The sequence below is a fragment of the Egretta garzetta genome, unplaced genomic scaffold (genome assembly GCF_000687185.1).
Source record: "Egretta garzetta isolate BGI_Z169 unplaced genomic scaffold, ASM68718v1 scaffold917, whole genome shotgun sequence".
NCBI classification, from domain to species: Eukaryota; Metazoa; Chordata; class Aves; order Pelecaniformes; family Ardeidae; genus Egretta; species Egretta garzetta.
In genome coordinates this window covers 200,813-221,886 of record NW_009260171.1, presented here as the reverse complement: position 1 = coordinate 221,886, position 21,074 = coordinate 200,813, and the positions used below count along the sequence as shown (strand labels likewise).

At 38.5% G+C, this 21,074-nt stretch overlaps 1 protein-coding gene across 1 annotated transcript in view; it reads left to right on the top strand.

Annotated features, from left to right (window-relative positions):
* Positions 1 to 21,074, top strand: part of THBS2 (thrombospondin 2) — a gene marked incomplete at its 3' end in the record, with an annotated part of 30,729 nt that overhangs the window by 7,523 nt on the left and 2,132 nt on the right. Inside the window, exons 4-19 of the mRNA XM_035897129.1 lie at positions 58 to 254; positions 1,219 to 1,359; positions 1,599 to 1,695; positions 2,845 to 3,015; positions 3,789 to 3,965; positions 5,308 to 5,481; positions 5,925 to 6,052; positions 6,159 to 6,311; positions 7,386 to 7,604; positions 11,213 to 11,320; positions 13,077 to 13,236; positions 14,681 to 14,799; positions 15,441 to 15,675; positions 18,750 to 18,977; positions 19,440 to 19,711; positions 20,663 to 20,760. Coding sequence (XP_035753022.1) covers positions 58 to 254; positions 1,219 to 1,359; positions 1,599 to 1,695; positions 2,845 to 3,015; positions 3,789 to 3,965; positions 5,308 to 5,481; positions 5,925 to 6,052; positions 6,159 to 6,311; positions 7,386 to 7,604; positions 11,213 to 11,320; positions 13,077 to 13,236; positions 14,681 to 14,799; positions 15,441 to 15,675; positions 18,750 to 18,977; positions 19,440 to 19,711; positions 20,663 to 20,760 — 2,677 coding nt within the window. The remainder of the gene's footprint in view (positions 1 to 57; positions 255 to 1,218; positions 1,360 to 1,598; positions 1,696 to 2,844; positions 3,016 to 3,788; positions 3,966 to 5,307; positions 5,482 to 5,924; positions 6,053 to 6,158; positions 6,312 to 7,385; positions 7,605 to 11,212; positions 11,321 to 13,076; positions 13,237 to 14,680; positions 14,800 to 15,440; positions 15,676 to 18,749; positions 18,978 to 19,439; positions 19,712 to 20,662; positions 20,761 to 21,074) is intronic.

Below are 21,074 nucleotides of genomic sequence, written 5' to 3'. Positions count from 1 at the left end.
CTGTAATCTGTGGAAGAACTTTGTATATGCAGTTCTTTCTTCCTCTCTTGCTACCAGCTGAAGTGAACACCATCAACGAGAGCACTGAAATCCTTCATTTGAGCCCAGCTGTCACAACCGAGTATGTGGGTGAGAAGCCAGAGAAGAAGGCTGAGTTCTGTGACCGCTCCTGTGAAGAGCTGGGAACGATGTTCACGGAGCTCACTGGTCTGCGCATTGTGGTGAACAACTTAGCTGATAACCTCCAAAAAGTGGTAGGTACCCGTAAGTCTCAAGAACTGAAAGAGGTCTCTTGTGCAGAACTCTTTGTTTTATACCACAGGTGGTTAATGTATGTACGTGTGCATACCTGTTGGTATATCTACATAATTCTACACTGGAACAGGCTGCCCAGGGAGGTTGTGGAGTCTCCTTCTCTGGACATATTCAAAGCCCGCCTGGACAAAATCCTGTGTAACATGCTCTAGGTGAACCTGCTTTAGCAGGAGGGTTGGACTAGATGATCTCCGGAGGTCCCTTTCAACCCTGGTCATTCTGTGATGCTGTGATAATGTAGAGATGACTTACATTTTCAGAGTGACTAGTTAGGTAGTTCTTGAGTATAACACTTTAATGAAGCCGTGGTGTTCACAGACTGGGTTTAAAAGAACACGCATATGCACTTATACACAGAGGAAATCAACCCTCTTAAAGATTTGGAAATTGAAAGCTAACAAACCCAACTTTGACTGTATGCTGTTGAAGTGTGGTTGCCATGCTTATACCATTTATGAATATATCAGCATGTGGCTACACAGGGTACCTAAACTGTAAATAAATGTATTGGATTTTCATAGTTGCAGTAAGACAGTGACGTGTTACTGGAGTCTGCCCCTGTTCTTGTTCTGAATAAGTTAACTTTCTGAAGGAACTTTAGTACTATGCCATGTGTCTCAGGACTAAAATCTTCCTGTCTAAAATGAGTTGTATTGGAGGAAAACAAAACTGCTAAGAACAGATTTCCCTTAGTATTGTGTGACTGTGTACCATTAGCTGAAGAATTGCTATGCAGTACTGGAGTACCCGACATCTTCTACATCACATACATAAATCTGTAAAAAAATACTTTTTTTTTTTTTTTATACAGAAGAATGAAATTCAGTATTGTCTCAGTTTTGTCTTATTTGAAATGGTTTGTTTACGAAGTGCACAATTTTTTTCATTTGCTTCATCTTCTAGTCTGAAGAGAACCAAATTATGTGGGAATTGATTGGGCCTAACAAAACACTGAAGAACCAGTCAGTTTGCTGGCAGGATGGCCGTGTCTTTGCAGATAATGAAAGCTGGATTGTTGATAGCTGCACCAAATGTACCTGTCAGGTAAGGCTTTGGAAACATTCTTCTTCTCTGCAAAAATGGACAGTGGGTTTGTTCCAGGCCAGGTCACACTTACTCAGCGGTTGGCCTAGACTTACTGATATTTATAAAAAGTAGTCCCTATGTCCATGACATTTAGAACAAACCAAAGAATTTCCACATGTGAAACTTTCCGCAGATGCCCACTTTTATTTGCCTCTGTATGTGAGCATAAGTCAGTAAGCTGATTTCTTTGCCTGTAGGATTCTAAAATTGTGTGCCATCAAATCACCTGCCCAGCGGTCTCCTGTGCCGACCCATCTTTTGTTGAAGGCGAATGCTGTCCAGTCTGCTCTCACTGTGAGTATTTAGCCAAAGAGAAAGATACTCTGGCAATATTTAAAATCACTACTACTGTGCTGGAGAGGTCAAAACAAGTAAGAGGCTGAGGCAGGTAAGATCAAATAAAAAACTTATATGTATACAAGGATCATATGAAGTATCTTGGCTGCTTGTAGTTACCTTCTAGAGGAGTTGGTCTGTCTTCAGTATTTATACTGGTTGCTTAGCTGATGGTTATACTAGTTGCAAGCTACTGACTTGCTTAGCTAAGTTAGACACTAAAGGTTAGATGCATGCTCCTCCCTAGTCATATTTTCCGAGGCTGGACACTCTGATTTTTGTTTGTTTGCAATAGGATTGTGCACTATTTTTTTTTTTTTTTTTTCCATACTGCCTGCTTAAAACAGACTAACATAGGTTAGGATATCTTCTTGTCTCTTTGTGGAGGATGTTGGAGTTCCAGATGAAAATTTTCATGCAGCTTGGTACAATATTTATTAAGAGTGCAAGTTATTTTTCCCCTCTGTTATTATGTTACTCTGTTTTATTTATTCTCTGTCATACATCCTCTTTTGGCATAATGCTTTACTTACGTGGAACAGATTGTTAAGATTCATTTAAGACAGCATTGTCAGATTTTGGAGTGACAATAGTTTTAGTAATTTCACTAATTAAGTGACTTCAGTGTGGGTTCAGTACATTTCACTCTGTACTAGACAGGTCTATTACAGAAGAAAACACTTACTTTTGCCTATTCAAGGATAGGGCATATTCTTAAAACATGCACTTGATCATGTTCACTGTTATGTTCTGTTCAGAGGTGGGGCCACATCTCGTCATGCTGACCTATGTTCTGCAGTCAAAGGCAGTTGGTGAGGTTTTGGCTCAGTCCATTCTAGAGAGATGATGTTCTTCCTTCAATGGTCAGTGCCTCATACAAATACGCTGCACGCAAGTTCATGAAGATCCAGGATTCTCATCTGTGCTAACCTTTCATTACATTAAACCACAATTCCCTAACTTCAGTGGCAGCTTGGGGAAAAAAAAAATCAGAAAAAGAAAGGACAAAGCATATGTTCCACAGACAAAGGGAAATGAAAAGCTTCTGAGGAGGATAATAGAGCAACTTTCAGCGTTAAGTACTTTTTTGTACCTTTTGCTCTGCAGCTGATGACAGTGAGGAAGGCTGGTCACCGTGGTCAGACTGGACAAAGTGCTCAGTTACCTGTGGCTCTGGGACTCAGATGCGAGGAAGGTCATGTGATGTCACCAGGAGTGCTTGTACAGGCCCGCACATCCAGACAAGGATGTGCAGCTTTAAGAAATGTGACCATCGCAGTAAGTAATAAAATTTCTTCCATTTTTTAAAACTTCTTTGGACTTCTCTAAGCAAAACACTCTCTAGTCAGAACAGTATGTATTTGAACACTCATATATGCATAATTAAAGTAGCTATCATTAGATTCTTTGTCATCTCCCCCCTTTCAAATATTTCTCCTTTTCCTGACGGTTTAATTGGTATGTGCATTCTGGTGATCTTTTCTTTAACATCATGAACTGAAGTCTCTTGTTTGAAGTCAGTTTGGAGATGACACTCAGTTCATAATTGTGATACATGGGGCCACATTTTGATCTGCAATTCACTCACGATTATTGGCCCATTCCATTAGCTTAGTAGTTTTTAGGAATACAGTAATCATAGAAGACTTTTGCAAAATGTGAAACTGCTTTTATATTCAAGGCACTTAGAAGGATCACATGCTGTCTCCAGAACTGCAGGTAGCTGCTATATCCAGGCTACTATAGTACCTAAGGCTAGTGCTGAAGCTGCTAAATATCCAAATGTGCTTTTTAATTAAGCATTTGTTTCATTGCAATGAGTTTCTTTTTAAGCAAATTGTCTAACATGCATGTTAGTCCTATGTTGGTCACTGAGTTTCTGAAGAAAGCTGTACTTGAATGTCTGAGCTGATGTGCTGAGCTTTGTAAGTGGCAGTGGTAGGAAAGAGATGGGACATTCATCAGATGTGGTGAGAGGCTTATTCACAAGTGAGTTCATATTACTGCTGCAGGTTGGCTATTTCCTTGAGTTTTGCTTTTTTCTCTGGCAGTACGTCAAGACGGTGGCTGGAGTCACTGGTCTCCCTGGTCGTCTTGTTCAGTTACCTGCGGAGTAGGAAATATCACCCGCATCCGCCTCTGCAATTCCCCTATCCCCCAGATGGGTGGGAAAAACTGTGTGGGAAATGGGCGTGAAACAGAGAAGTGTGAGAAGGTTCCATGCCCAGGTACGTCTGTGGTCTGTGTGAATCCAAGGTGATGCAATAATATTCCAGCTGAACTTATTTTCTTTATTCAGATCTAAATTACAGTGAATTTCTGTGACAGAAAATATAATTTGTAGCTTAGGGGTGAAATAAGACACAAAGGTTTTAAAGTGAAGACAACAATGCATTCAGGGTTTTTGTAAACCTCCCAAGTTATGATTTGGCTTTAAACATTAAGAGTTTGAGAAATTTTCACATTATAACTTAGTGATTTATCTCTGCATATCAAAAATACAAACACTTTCTATCTAAAAGGAATCTGATACTGTACATGTTAGGAATAGACATACAGTCCCCAAATAGCTAGGTTTCTTTGAAAGTATGCATACATATTTTACACTTATTCAACACATTTAATTGTTACTATAATTCTTTCTCCCTCATTACACTTTTTAACCTTTTTAGAGACCATTCCTTCCACTCACTTTCACTTCCCTTTCACATAATTTTTCCTCACTTTTTTTTCCTTTGTATATCTTTTTTCATTCCCTCCTCTGTTTGGCCTTTCCTTTCTACTTATCATATACAAGCTTGAAATTGATGTCAAGCTTCTAACCCAACAGTACTTAAATATCTATACACAATTCATGTATTTTTTGATCTACCTGTGCATGTGAAGTTAGTGAAAAGGTTATTTATTTAAGGACACACACCATTGTCCTTATGGTTTTTTGCGGTACCAAGAACAAACGTACAGTTTGGTTCAAAGATGTTTGTATTTCAAGAAAATTCAGGCTTGATGACAACAGGATCAGTAGAGTTGTACCAATATAAAATGTGCAGAAGAATAATTGAAATAAGTTATTTATACTGAGTCAAGCAATACTATTGAAGATACACTAATGAATGGATGACAAAACAAGAATAATAGCTGCAACCTTGCTGAGCATACTATTGCCCAAATAAAAAAGCCACAGAGTTCAGGTTTGGCTCAGCAGAATTTTGTATCCTGCGGTCACACCCTGCTTCTATACAAAATGAAAGCTTAGTAGGGAGCTTTGAAGGCACCGTACATGTTCTGATAAACATAAATGGAAATATGCAATGCCAGTGAGCATGGCATGTTGTTTTAATTACTGGCCAAAAAATGCCTATAAAGCAGTTGGGTATTTTTCATTTGTTTATTTGTTTCTGAAATATTGCTGCCTCAGTGTAAGGCTTTGCCAGCATCAGTCTTCCTATGTGCGTAGTAGGAAATTGTATCCTGTCAGGGATCTGAAGAAAGGGTTGTTGTCATTGGCATGAAATGTTGTCCCCAGTATATTGCCTGTGATGCTCTTCTCTTCTCTTCTGCATATCCTAGTGAATGGCCGGTGGGGTCCTTGGTCTCCGTGGTCTGCCTGCACTGTTACCTGTGGAGGAGGAATTCGTGAGCGGTCTCGCCTCTGTAACAGTCCAGAGCCACAGTATGGAGGAAAGCCATGTGTGGGAGATACCAAGCAACATGACATGTGCAATAAGAAGGATTGCCCAATCGGTTGGTATTTAGTCATTCTCTATTCAGTCTGAATAATTATTATTTCTATTATTTCTTTAATGGATAATTATGAATTGACACTACAGAAATCTACTAATTATACCTTTGTTTCAGGAAAGTATATTTAACTATTTTAGGTGCTGTTTAGGTCAGTGGGATTTTATGTATACTCTTAATAATGACTTCTGAACAAGGATGCGTTTCCTAAACAGAGCTTCAATGTGCTGTAATGTATTCAACTGAATGTAGCAATCTGTAATATTTTCCTATTAAATCAATAGTATATTAAATGCATTTAATAACCCTAATTCAAAGGGTTTTTAAAAGTTTGTTGCATCAGATGTGATTTAGGCTAATGAACAGAGAATACCTGTTTCTTAAATGAAGTGTTACATGCCTTCTATGCTCCTAACTTAATTTACACTTTTATGTGTCTTTGCCAGATGGGTGTTTGTCGAATCCTTGCTTTCCTGGAGCAGAATGCAACAGTTACCCAGATGGCTCTTGGTCATGTGGGCCATGCCCAGCAGGTTACCTTGGCAATGGTACCGTCTGTGAGGATCTTGATGAGGTATAGACTTTGTTTCCATTAACATCAGGAAATTACTGTGAAATTTTCATTATTTGTGAAAGACAAAGCTGTTTAATTGGTTTATTCGTTCTTTCTTTTCCTGCAGTGTATAGCTGTGTCAGATGTTTGCTTTAAGGTGAATCAAGTCCATCGCTGCGTGAACACAAATCCAGGTTTCCACTGCTTGCCATGTCCTCCACGCTATAAAGGAAGTCAGCCCTATGGCGTAGGGCTGGAAGCTGCCAAGACAGAGAAGCAAGTAAGTGATGTTGAAGAGAATTTGATGGCTTTGAAACTGAGTAATCCTCACCTGAGAATAACTGTGTCTAAAACCATGTAATAAACTTGGGTACCAAACAAAGATAACCTGAAATGGCTAACTACTGTTCCAGGTTATTTTTGGTTCGAGTAACAAAATACTGAATTTAGGGTTGGTTTTTTTAAGGGTTTTATTTTCTCTAGGCATCTGTATAGTTGCACCAAGTGAGTGTAAAATGCCAGAAGCAAGCATTCCCCTGCTTTGCCCTCCTTTCTCTTAGGTCCCTACTCTTTCTCTTTAGTCTGGGGATGGGAAACTGAAGAATCAGGATTGTTCTCTCCATAAATATAACGCTGTTATTGTGGGTGTCAGACATATGTCTGAAGTTCTCACTCCCTAAATTCCATTGGACCAACACCTATCAGTGGTGAAGGACAGAAGGAAATAGAAGTGATATTGAAAAGTACAGTTTGATGGACAAGACAAAAATCTTAAAATGGATGTTATGGGATACCTTCTCTCTCTTGCTGTTGAATCAATCTGTGGTTAGTTCAACATGTGAAGTCTAAATGTAAAAGATTCTCAGATACTGTCAATGAAAGTAAGCAAAGTGATAAGAAAGAGGTAACAAAAACTTAATTGAGGGGAACATGAGAATTCATTAGGGTCTCTTTGATTTGAGAAAATAAGACACTTGCATACTGATAAGACACTTGCATACCAACAGGCAGAACACTAAAGGAAAGAGGTGAGTACAGTCTACTTCCTATTGCAGTTAGTTTCTGGGGATTAATGGCATATAGAAGAAAGCAGATAGAGTTCTGAAACTGTTAATCACTTTAATTGCTGTTTGAATAATGTCCAATTTTTCCTGTGGTTTGTTTTAATTATTTTAATTGTACACATTTTTTGGAGTTGTGAACTGAGAGAGCAGTATGATTTACTGACCACAATTAAAACAAAGTTCCTGTCTTTAGGCATCTAAATAACTGGCCTGGTTTTGACAAAGTTGAGGCAAATGCAGCTGGCTGCGAATATCATCAGGTTTCAGTGAGTATGCTCTCTCTGTTACAGGTCTGTGAACCTGAGAATCCGTGCAAGGACAAGACACACAGCTGCCATAAGTCTGCAGAGTGCATCTATCTGGGCCATTTCAGTGATCCTATGTACAAATGTGAATGTCGGACAGGTTATGCTGGCGATGGACGCATCTGTGGTGAGGATTCGGATTTGGATGGATGGCCTAACAATAACTTGGTCTGTGCTGCTAATGCAACGTACCATTGTGTGAAGGTAAGTAAAACAGGTTGATAAAAAGGCCACACCACAACCAAATTTTCTCTCTTTTTTTTTTCCTGAATAGTTGTGAGTAACATTCTTCAGCATCGAGCTGGTCGTTGCTTTCATTAAGCTTTGACTGTTACAGCATGCTCATTTTCCAGGAGATGCTGTGAAATGCGTATTTGCTTAACACTAGATCCAGTAAGGGATTCTCAAATTGAAATCCAGAGCTCTCTGCTTTGGATTTCTTCCTACTCAGCATACATGGAAGTTGGGATGCTTGTGAATAGAGTTAACACACCGAGCAGGAGCTGCCTAAAGCACGGGTGTGGAGCACACAGCTAGTGAGAACTAAACAGGAATCTCTGGGCGCAAGTGAGTATGAAATCTTACCTGCAAGGCTTGTAACAAGACACTAACAGCCACATAAGGTCTACAGCTCTAAATCCTTTATTGACCTACCACTTCCTTTTAAAGAGTTAAGCAGGTCACACTCTCTGTGAAAACTGGATTCAGAGTCTGACATAATTTTTGTCAATAGGAACCTAAGAGAGGAATGAATGAGTAATTAGACAGAGGAGTTCTCCTAATTGCAAAAGCTCAGTGGGAGAGGATGGGAGATTTGGCCTCTCTTACCCTTCAGAGATGTGGAGTCCCAGCTCTTAGACTCCTGAGGCGAATGACCTGCCTGCCACCATTGGTTCTAGACCTGGCAGGGGAACTGTTCTCCACCCTTGCTGCTGCAGCTGTGCCATTGCAGTGAGAAATGAAACATTACTACACCAAGGAGAAAATAAGCATCGGCAGCCTAAAAATGGTGGTATGTAGGTTTAGCAGTGGGTACCCAGCATAGTATGTTCCCTGGGACCTGGTTCTGTGCTCATCTGGAGCACATTTTAAGTCCTCCTTGGCTCCATGGCCTGAAGTTCCTTCCAGTGGAAATTGCTCAAAGCCAGTAAGCACACTTGGATGTCTCATCCTGATGGAGTTACACTGCTGTGCAAAACCAGGCTGAAAGTTGTTTCATGTCCACCAGTTTAACAATGGCCCAAATAGCTGAGGGGTGAAGGCACCCTCTGACAAGTAATTCCCTGGATCCCAGTTCGAGTGGTGGCCTCACTGATGGTTGAACGACAGGTACAATACAGAGGGGCATACACTGCAGCAGCAAATTAAGCAACTGGGGTGAAGTGAGCTTTATCTGAGCAGAAGGCATAAGCAAGTGCTCAGTTCTAAACACCTACCCATGGGACCACTGATAACACTGGATTACCTCCTTGCTTTCACTAGGGCATGTGCTCAAGTATTTTGCTGAATCAGTCGTGGCTGAAAGGCCAATGCTTTCTCTCCTGAGGTTTTGGGATTTTTTTTTTTTTCCCAGACCTGAAACTTTTGGTTTATCCTTCTCCATGTTGAAGTGTTCTACCTCTAAACTGTCATGAATTCTAGCACAATAACATCAGATTAAATAATAAGGCAAGAAATGCAAAAATGACTGAGTTCTAGACCACTACAGTGATTAAAAAACCAAATATGGATCCAGAGACTAGGAAGGTTTGAAATCAGGCTGTTCGGGAGAATCAGAAGTCACTCAGGTGTAATCCAGTTCAAGTTGCAAATCTGGCCTTCGTCAGCAGAAGAGTTTCAGACATTAATGGAAATCTGAGCCTCAAACATTGAACTTCCTCGCTGTAACTGATGTCTGTTTATTGTTGATCCAGCCAATTCAGCAATTGAAGTTCATATATTCTTTTTTGGTTCCTGTCATCAGAATCTGAAACATGTTGACTCAAGATGTAATGCAAATGATTAGTTTTCATTTAAAACCCAACATGCTGAACTCATTCAGAAAAAAAACTGTTTTCAAAGGTTGATTCATTTTTTTTATAATACATATGTTAATCTAATAGACACAAGAACTTCACTTAAGGGGAGAAAACTCACAAACCCCTTTAAAAATACCAGGCATTTTCAGGTCTTTATATTCATTATGAAATACTGTAGTTGAGTAATTTAATTTAAAGAAAGCAAACCAAAGCTTCTTTCCTTGAGCTAATAATGGTTGAAAAGTAACTTACTGTCTTAGCAAAGCTATACGAATAAAGCAAGTAGTTGTAAATAATAATAAAAAAAAGTCTTAACAATGTTTTTTAGTGTAACTATCTTTTTCATTCACATGAAAGTAGCATTTCTTCCATAAGAATTATCGTACCAACATATGACTTTGTCAGTAGGTGAACCAAAGAAGCTTAGCTTCCAGTGGGCTTGTGCCTCAAGGTTGAGTTCCCAGGTGGAAGGTGTGATGTCTAATAAGTCCTCTTTCTAATATCTAATAAGAGACTTTTAAGAGTGCATTGGCAGGATCTTTCTCTCCTCTACCCCACTACCTCTTTTTGCACAGCTTATAGGAACTTGCTACCATGAGGTCTCCACCTTACTACTTGATTCGTATGAAATTGAACTCCAATCTCTAGAGAATACAAACATATAGATACAAACATACAAAGTGATTGAGCAAGCTTCGACTGATTTCTTTCATTGTTTCAGAAAATATTTTTTTGTATCACTGGTAACCAGTGTTGAGTTGGACAGTCAAGGCTGCTCACAGGTATTTGGTAAAAAAGTGCCATAAAAAATGTGGAGTTGCATTGGGGTTTTGCTATTTGTCACAAATTTTCCAGTTCTCTTTTTCTTAAATTGTCTATACTGTTAGAACCACTGAGATTGAAAACAGGGATAGGAATCTTACTGTAATGTTAATGTTACCAAAAAGATATTTCTGCACTCTGTTGTCAGATTCAGTTTTGGTCTGAGGTAGACATGGAATGTGAGAAAAAGTGGGAATAAGAGAGTGGGGTTTTATAGATGTATTTATTCTTAGCCAGTGGTAGAACTGCAATCCATTTTTAGCCAATTTTAGTATTTTAAAAAGGAATACATGTTAAAAGTTTGGCAAACTATTTAGTTTCTTATTTTTTCAGTGTAACCTAAGACTTGCTCATTTAAAATAATCATTCTTTACAAAGCTGTGATAGAAAATAAAGAAATACGTTTTCCTTTTATTTTCAAAACCATGGGAGTGCAAAGGTACTGTTTTGCAGAACAGTTTAAAGGCATGTTTTTAAAAACCTTTTTCTTATAGTGTTCCCCTTCATTGCTGTGTACTACTTCATTCCTGTAAGTTTCCAGAAGAACAGCTAACTATTTCTGAAGACCATCTCCTGGCTTGTACCTTTATTTTTCTGGCAACCAAACCTGGTCGTTGTATATGTAATCTTCAAACATACTTCATGAGCTGTCTATAAAAAGTTGATGTAAGAGTGCATGTGTGTGTTTGTTCTCTGCTAGATAGATTCATCTAAAACTTACTGGAAGCATCCCTTTAACAGAAGGGGAGCTGGGAAATAGAATGATTTGCAGATGCATTTCAGTTACTTTACAATATGAAAGCAGCAAATGAACTACTATCTCTGGCAGCCAACAAACAGGCACTTTAAAAAGTATTTGTGATTGATTGTTCTTGTTTTATAGCCTCTGGTGTGCTATATCTTACTTTTCTGCCCAGGCAAGTCATTCTGACATAATGCAAGTGTAATGTATTGATTATTTCTTTTGGCCAGGATAACTGCCCCCTGCTGCCTAACTCTGGCCAAGAAGACTTCGATAAAGATGGCAAAGGAGATGCCTGTGATGAGGATGATGACAATGATGGTGTCGAAGATGACAAAGTAAGATGCATTTCTGTGTCTTCAGTACATTTGACCTAAACATCTGGTTTTAAGAAAAACTGTTACAATAGAGGAGAGCTTCAGAGCTTCAGCTGAGTTATGCTGCACTGCGTTCCCTGAATGATGTCTGGTGCAGAATAAAGCTGTGTTGAGTCAAAGGAGAGTAGCACTGTGCAGAGCAAAGCATCCAGGGGAACCTGGGGCTGAGTGAAGTTCTCCGTATCAGTTCTGGGTTCAGTTGTGTGCATGAAAACAGTTTAATGGAAGGTGGTATTGGATGTTAGGTCCATTGTGTTTAAAAAGCTGGTAGATATTATATCTGAGGTATGTTGGAAACGAGTTATGATGAATAATAATAACTATAAACACAGCCAGCATCAAGGAGAAATGATGGGAGAAAAATACTTAGCCTGGTTCATAGTTTCCTCCTTTAGATTTTCCCGCAAGACTGAAATTCATTTACCTGCAGAGCCTAAAAGGTAGGCAGTTAGTCTAAACCTGTTCTCCCTGTACAGTCAGTAAAAGGACAGAGGCACCTCCAGAGTGGGATTTGCCCAGCCTCTTTTGAACATATTTAGGATGTGTGAATTGATTTTAGGAATTCTCTGTTCCTGTTTGTTCCCTTCAGAGGGAGCTTAGATGCTCTAGATCTTCAATTGGTTAAAGTTGGGTTAGAACTATGTTCATAGAGCCTCTACTTAAAACATTTCAAAAACCAAAGAATAATTTGATAAAATAATATGACTTAGTACATATATTTGAAAAATTGTAGCCAGAAGTTCAGTTTTATGGGCCATATAAAATTTTGACTTGCCTCTACATCTTGTCCTTGAGTATATAAATGTATTTCTGAGGAATTTAAAATGTTGGGCTAAAAAACCTACTTCTTAGTAAATGATTTTTGCTTTAGCATAGAAAAAGTAGTTTAAAGATCTTTTCCAAATGACCTCCCTTCACATTCTGTGATGCTGATGTAGCCCTCACTCCCACTGCTTTGGTTTGGTTTTGTTCTTCTTTGCTTTCCACACTGGGTACTTCCTCGTGCATGTGTGAGAGTACTTGTCTAATTTGGGGATGTGTGAAAAATAAGAATTCATGTTCTGGCAGACTTTCAAATTAGGCACTAAACTGAAGTGAAGAGAAATTCCAGTAAAAGGAATGGTCTCAGGGAAAAAATATTTTGGGTCAATGAGAGTATTTCATTTTAACTTTGCTTTTTGAAACTTTTTACGTTTTATTATCATATGCAATATAATACAAACCACAAAAAATTAAATCCTTGTTTAAATTGAAAAATCAAAACATGTGGTTTAAAAGTGAGAATATTGACACTAGTTTGTTCCAAAAAAGTCATAGTAGCAATTCTAGTTTTTTCCAAAAAATATAGTACGCATCAGAAGTTGGCCTGATATTACAACACATTATGACTTTTTTTTTTAAATCCATGTACCAGTGAAACACTTTTGTTAAAATATCTGAGTACAGATCCAATTTAAAATGCCTGTTGCTCTCCTACTGAGATACGGAACACATTTTACATGCCTTGCACAAAACCAGACAGTGAGCCAGGCTGTGCAGATGCCATCCTGTTATCAACAAGCTCTTCAGCGTAGGTACAGCTTGTCCACTGAAAAAATAATGGATTAATATTTTGATTTTTCACCTCTGTCCAAGATGAATAGGAAAGTTACCCCTTCATAGTATGCTTTCATGAGTTGTGGTTTATATTCTGAAATCTTCTATTTCTTCTTACTAGGACAATTGCCCTCTTCTGTTCAACCCTCGTCAGTTTGATTATGACAAGGATGAAGTTGGCGACCGCTGTGATAACTGCCCCTATGTGCACAACCCTGCTCAGATTGACACAGATAATAATGGGGAGGGTGACTCATGTGCTGTGGATATTGATGGAGATGGTATGCTTTCAGTTTTGAGAATTAAGTGCTGTTCTACAACTACACTTTGCTTTATGTCCAGTAAGATGGGCTACCTGCTTCTATACATGGAATAAAATTGGGTCTAGCTGTTCAAAAATGCAGGAGAAGAAAGAGAAGGCTGAGTTTCATCTGTCCTGTGAGGTATAGCTGTCCACAAAGTCCCTAAATGACTACAATGGATATTATTGAAGAATAAATCACAGCATGTCTTTTGTCAGTGTAATCTTAAAAAAAATTCTTTCCTTCATCTGTGTTCCAAAGTAATCAGGGTCTAACACTTCTGTTGACGTTTTTCCCTTTTTAGGGAGGGAAAAGAACATCAGAATATCCGTGCAGTTAAAACAATATCTGTAGGAAATTAATCTGCTTTTTTATGAACGTACTGCAAAGCCAACAGTAATCCAAATACACATTTTTATGTGTCTTAAAATATTATTAAAGGTTTTTATTTCGTCTACCCGTACATGTCTATATGACCCAGATTTGATCAGAATTAAGGAGGGGGAAAAGCACTTAAATTTCTTTCAAAAATCATCCCTGCAGCATTTCAAATTTATGAGAATCCAGAAGGACTAGAAGTTGAAATCTAGTTTTGGATTTCCTTCAGTAACATTAAGCTTTTGGATGCTTATGACTTGAACTTCTGAGCATTTTGAAGTCGTCTCATCCTGCTGATCTTCAGGTTCTTAGTAGTACTCATGGGAGTTTTGCATTTGAAGAAAAATGTAATCATATGTTGTTGGCTGAAAGATTATGCAAATATCCAGGGACCATATAATGTAGGAGAGGGTACTTGTGTCCTTTCCAGGCAGCTATGCCAACATATCTTATTATTGTTTCTTTTCAATGTATTATAATTTTGAAGGAGCTTGTCAACTGTATAATAAATTTTCCTGAGGGGAAACAGTTTCTTTTGAAAATTTGGCATGCTGTACAATAAATGATGCACATGTTCTAGTCAAACGAAATTATTTAGTGCTGAGGCAGCTGAACATTAATGCAGTTTTTCCTATAGAAAACTCTCCAGAAATTCCACCGTGTTATAGCTGTATATTCTATGCTGTTCCTTAAAGCGTCTGGGAAAGAAAATCCAAATCAAATGATTTAAAAATACCCCACCCCTTTATTTGTTATTCTGTGAAAAAGGGCTGAATTCTTAAGACATGTTCAGCCCTTACTCTAGCAAAATCTCTTAGTAGAATAGTTACAGAAGTCTATCATAGCAAGAAAAGTGGAACTGATACCGTATTCTTTTCTAATACTACTCTTTTCACTATTTCATTTTGTAGCAATAACGTTGTAGCAATCAGAAAGCCTATGAGCTCCTTAAGAGCCTTGCTGCTTTACTGGTGACTCCTGCAGTCTGTGGCTGTCTGTACTGGATGCTGTATCATTCTGATTTCTTCAATTTTTTTCCTCATAGATATTTTTAATGAACGAGATAATTGTCCTTACGTCTATAACACAGACCAGAGTGATACAGATGGTGATGGAGTTGGTGATCAGTGTGATAATTGTCCGCTGATGCATAATCCAGACCAGGTAAATGTTGGAGATGGTTTCCTTAATGGTAATGTCAAGAACAAGGGCAGAAAAAAGAACACAGGAATTGCTGTCAGTCCCTGTTTGCTGTAGAGCTGAAGAAGTGGATCTGTATTGCCCATTTTCACACCTCAGGTTGTCAGATCTTTTTGTATCAGATGAAAGGGAAGTAGAGGGATGATGCCTTTAATCCATCTTCAAGGCTTTGGCGAACTGTATTCTTCCCTTGTGCCAAGTGAGAACAGCCTCAGGGCTGCATTTGGTATGCCTGAGTTTGCTGGTCCATGCACAGATAAGTAACACCAGGCATACAGAAGCAATCAAAAAACGTGCTTCCCAGACTGTGACTCCCCTGTGATCTCTAGAATGAGAGCAATGAAAATGGTGGCCAAAAACCTGTACTGAAAATGTCTTGGTGACCAGGTCTTATACACTGTTGGCAGAATAAGTAGCTATACTGGTTTGCAGTTACATTTCTGCTTTAGGCATGGTTGTCATCATGATATTACTTGTCTCCAGAGAAGTCCTTGAAGAAAAATGTTGAGAAATTAAGTACCAGGCTATCCGTACTTTTGTGTTTAGTAACAATAATAAATTTACTTCTTTCTGAATTTTTTTTTTTTTTTTTTTTTTTTTGGTAGACTGATGCAGATAATGACCTTGTTGGTGACCAGTGTGACAACAATGAGGACATAGATGAAGATGGCCACCAGAACAACCAAGATAACTGCCCTTACATCCCCAATGCTAACCAGGCTGACCATGATAAAGATGGTAAAGGAGATGCCTGTGATCCTGATGATGACAATGATGGTATCCCAGATGACAGGGACAATTGTCGCCTCAGATACAACCCTGAGCAGGAGGACTCTGATGGTAAGAATAATGTCATATGAATTTTGTTTAGTTCTTAGTATCCAATTCTGATCTTGGGGTATTAGTATTGGGTAAAGAGAGAGACTTCAGATCAAACTGAGCTGCTTTGACATTTGAGACACGGTGGTCTGCAACGGAACTGCACTAGCCAGTTTGGTTTAGAGCATTAGGAAACCTCTTTGACAGGGGCTCAAACACACACATACTTATTTCTAGAAGAACATCTTCAAGGCACTACAAAAGACCAGACCAGATTTATATATATATATATATATTTTTTTTTTTTTTCTTTTTTCTGATTTTCACTTTGAATTCAAAGTGAAAAAACTTTGGGAAAATATTTGAAATAGCTTTAATTTCAGATGACTTAAAAATGAAAAAACGAGCTGCTCTGTTTTCAAAACAAGTTGTTTTCTAAGAATTAAAATGGGAAAAAATATGGTATAGTGCTGTTTTATTTTGAAAAACAGACTACTTCTCTAGGGTTTTTAAGTCTAAAATTATTGTTATTTTAAAATTTATTTTTGTGAAAAAATTTCCGAGCAGCTTTTCTCAGATTTGCTTTATGAGTAGCTTTAAATATATCTTGATGATGTACACATCACAGTTTAAGAAACGGATACATAATTGTACTGTTCTCCACTTCTGTGGTAAAATGTTGCTGGTTGTTCTTAGAGCAGTCCTTCTCTATGTTTGGCAGTATTTCAATAATGAAATAGTGATAGTTTCACAGTCATAAATGTAATTTAGTAAAAATATATACGATCCTTTGAAAACCACCGTAATATCTCTACGAGTAATGGCCCTTGCAGTAAATACAGGTGAGCAATTTCTGTTCTGAGTTATACAGCGTGCTGGAGTCATTCCATGGTTATGTTGGTAAAATTGAAAGCAGAAATTTAGTACCTGCACAACATGGTTTTATGTACATTTAGAAAGATAAAATCCTGAGCCCTGACTGATTTCCTGGTAAGACAACTGCTTGCAGTAGGAAGTTTCTGGCTGGTAGTCAGTAGTCGTTCTTAAAGTACTTAACCCTTTAGCCCAATGATATAATGGGCATATCTCCATACTTGCCAATCTATGGAATAGCCCTTTAATTTCAGAAATGTTCCAGAATAAAGATACCCCCAAATTGGGGCAGTTTGTTATAGTCAGCTGTCACCTGGATCTTGTGAGAGAGACTACATTTATGTATGGAGTAAGTGTTCACAGAAAGAGTAAATGTAAACAGTTTAGCCAGCTCATCACTGTCATTAGTGGCGGGTCCAACAGAAATCTTGGAAAAGCAATAAAAAAAGCCAAAGGATGCTCTTGAAGATGTGAGCTGTAGCATATAAAAATGAAGCCCTGGAGAGAGCTGTTGGACATGGCTGGGTAAACAAACGCTTTCCAACTTTCCGTGACAGGGAGTCAACATTGTCAGCAGCAGCTCAACATGAACCAAATTAACATCAGCAGGACTTTCAGTGAATAATTAGATTCTCCTGTGACTCAAGAATTACCTCTTTGATATTGGCAAAGGGAATAAAATTGGAAATTTATTCTCTTTTCTCCAATAAGTACTAAGACAAACAGGTGCAGGAGCACACAGCTGGTCAGGATTTGGAGTTCTCCATGGCTGATTGCCAGGGTGGAAAATGGGACAGTTTCTGAACTGCAGAAAGTCTTTGAGAAATTAGATGCTTCAGCATTTTGGCTGTTGCCTAAAACTCATTCTGCTTTCTCTCTGAAAGCTTCATACTTGGATACTGCTGTGCTGGTTAGGCATAGTAACGTAGCTTTCCATTTGTCTGTGAAGCATCTAGTAGCAGGTCAATAATGAATGAGCTGAAGCATTGCTATTCCCCATTGTATTAATTCCCATGTTCTTAGAGCAGTCCCAAACACTTAAATTCAAAAAAGCAGACGTTAAGCTATATGAGGATAGAAACAAATTAGCTGGCAGTTCTGATTTTATATTAGTACCCAGTGTAATATCTAGTGGTTTCTGTTGTAAAAGTCAGAGCCATTTGCAAAATTATTTCTATACTTGTCTAGCCAATTTTTTCTACTTTATTTTCACTGAGTAACAGTGGCATTGGCAATGAGATGGGTTTTTTTAGATGCCTCCTTTCACCACCTGCTATTCAAGGCAAGTCACATCTACTGGTTTCCACCAGTATTATGGGTAAATTAAGAACAGAAATAAGTTTTGGTGGTTTTTTTTTTAAATACTGAGCATAGTAAAAGTGTTGAGCAGCAGCAGCATGACTGTAGCTCAGCTGTATGGATGTATTTTTAGGTTCTCAAGAAAGTTTCTTGCAATTCATATAACAAAACTTAATATTTCCATTCTTCCAGAGCTAGTCCTGTTGGATACAGTGCTTCTTTCTTTTTTCTTACCTCTTTCTGAAGTGGTAAGACAAATTGTTCTACCCACAAGAGTGACTGAGCATGTATGCATATTTTACTGCAATACTGTCCCCCCTTTCTTTTGACATAGGTGTGACATTTCTGCAATCTGAAGCACCTTAGATGGATTGTTGCTGACAGAATCTTGAGACAGAGTTAAAAGAGTCTGAAAAAAAGTTTAATATCTTCAATTGTATATGAGGATTTAGTCATGTGCAGGAAGATTAAGATTTTACCACTATTGTTTGAATTCATTTACACTGCACATATTAAAATGTGCCGTTGTGTCCACATCTGGGAGAAATCAAACTGAATATGTAATACAGGCATTAGTGAATTACATAGACACAGCAAACTTCCAACTTTTCCCACCCCGATTCTAAAGAAGCATATAGACTGGGGCCAGATGGATCACTGTCATAAACCACTGACAGGACAGTTTTATTAACAACAATTTTGGCCCTGACCTAAGTTGATGACTTCTTCCAGTCATTACCAGCAACATTTCAAATGGACTTTCAGAGAATGAAGCTTTCTTTGGAGTCATTTGGAGCATTCTTTGAGGAACAAAAGAATAACGTACTCATATATATCATAAATTTCTTCCATCAGTGGGAGAGCTGTTAGGAACACTGGATAAATTGCTAACAATTGCATTTGCCTATTCACATTGCTTATAGGTGATGGCAGAGGTGATATTTGCAAAGATGACTTTGACAATGACAATGTCCCAGATATTTACGATGTATGCCCTGAAAACAATGCCATCAGTGAAACTGATTTCAGAAAGTTCCAGATGGTCCCCCTGGACCCCAAGGGAACAGCTCAGATTGATCCTAACTGGGTTATTCGCCACCAAGGCAAGGAACTGGTGCAGACTGCCAACTCTGATCCTGGAATAGCCGTAGGTGAGTATCAGATGTCAGCCATCATCTTTGGAAAATAACCAGTGATATGGTGATAAGGAAAGGGAAGGAAAAAAAGTAGATAAACACCTTTTTGCTGCTGCAAACTTTGGACTGACATATGGGGACAGTGTATATGCCCAAATTAAAAACAGGTCAGTGCTGTTTGCCTTTGACCATTCATCTCATCACTGACTGTAACACACATGAAGTACCCAGTTGAAGAATTGGATGTAAGTATAGTGCCTTCTGTTTTCAACGCCCCTTGTGAACAATTTATTTCTCTCCAGAAGCCCCCATGCGATAGGTAGGCAAACGTAATTACCTCCTCTTCTACAGGTAAGGAAACTGAAAAAGATAGTTCACTACTCCTGGCAAAACTCAGGATAGAGCTAGGACTCTTGGGTGTGGGCAGCTGGGCCCAGCATTGTAACTTAATGGTTTGTCTCTTTCGTCCTCTCCTAGGCTATGATGAGTTCAGCTCCGTTGACTTCAGTGGGACGTTCTATGTTAACACAGACCGAGATGATGACTATGCTGGCTTTGTGTTTGGCTACCAGTCCAGCAGTCGGTTTTATGTTTTGATGTGGAAGCAGGTCACTCAGACCTACTGGGAGGACAAACCCACCAGGGCTTACGGCTATTCTGGTGTGTCGCTCAAAGTAGTGAATTCAACAACTGGTACTGGGGAACACTTGAGAAATGCTCTCTGGCACACAGGAAACACCCCTGGACAGGTGAGAGATTTAAAACTTCAGGCCAACAATGCATGACTAATATTTTAAAAAGAAGGGAGGTGTCTCAAAAAGAATTTCCTCTCACACCTCAACTTTTGCAGATGTTTATCAGCTTTTTTTCAATTTGCATATTACTAGGGTCAATAATAACGTTTGCATTGTGTTTCAAAGAAAACATTACATGTATAAAAAAATTATGAATGGAAAAAATTACATGTAAAAAAGAGAATATGTGACGTGGTCCAAAGAAAAAGGAGTGAGAGGTCTCAGTTATCCATAAATCCTTTGTGACCTCTCTGTTGGCACTTGCTTCTTCTGCATTCCAGCTTGTTTGAATTATACATGGTTTAGAGTTCAGTAACCAGTGACAGCCAAAGAGAGAAGAAATTAAAACAAAGAGAGAAAAACTGCTGCTGTTCCAAATAGAGCCCAGCTATAGAAGAAACTTGTGCCTTTTGGAAATTAAGTTAGTGGGGCTTTGCATGTGGATAGGAATTTAGCACTTCGGAGCTCCTTGCAGGAACAAGACCTTGACCAAGTGCGAGAGATTTCAAGGAGCAGGCCACAGGCAGGAACATCTGTGCAAGCTGCAGCCCCTGTCCTTCAATGGAGCCACTCATACAGACAGGAAAAGTAGCATCAACTCTGGCAGCATGGGTCTGTGTGTGCAAACAGGGGCAGGACTTCCTAAGGGGAGATGCTGTAATGGTCTTCAGTGACTCCAGCTATAAAACTACAGATGAGTAACTGATCAATAATATAAGTCAGGAATTTTTATTACTCTCGCCCTATAAAAGAGGTCTGCTGATCATACCATCAAATGTTAAACACTGTTTTCAGTTTTATGCTCTGCAGCAAACAAGCTTTGGCTGCAGGTGCAGTTACTATCGTGGATGTACAGTAACTGGAGCCCAGTCTGTTTCTAATAAGACATTTGTATTCCTACTGTAGGTGCGTACTTTGTGGCATGATCCCAAGAACATTGGCTGGAAAGATTATACGGCTTACAGGTGGCATTTGATTCATAGGCCTAAAACGGGATTAATAAAGTAAGAAATTTTTCTGCACCTCTTAGTTTTCTGGTAGCAAAACTTTTGTCTCTCTTGATATAAGAGCTATGTTATCAATTTCTTTGTTAGTTCTGATAATCTTGATAGTTGTGTGACAGTTTGTTCCAATATTTTGGGACATTTTGTTATCTTTAGAATAAGTTATTTTGCTTTTCAGATGTATTTAATTTAGTCTGGATGGTTCAATATTTACATCAGGTAAATATTCTTAAATTAAAGAAAAAATAAATTTTTTTCTTAATAGCACTTCTGTAAAGAGACCAAAAATTCTTGAGGAAAACACAAAATGTGGT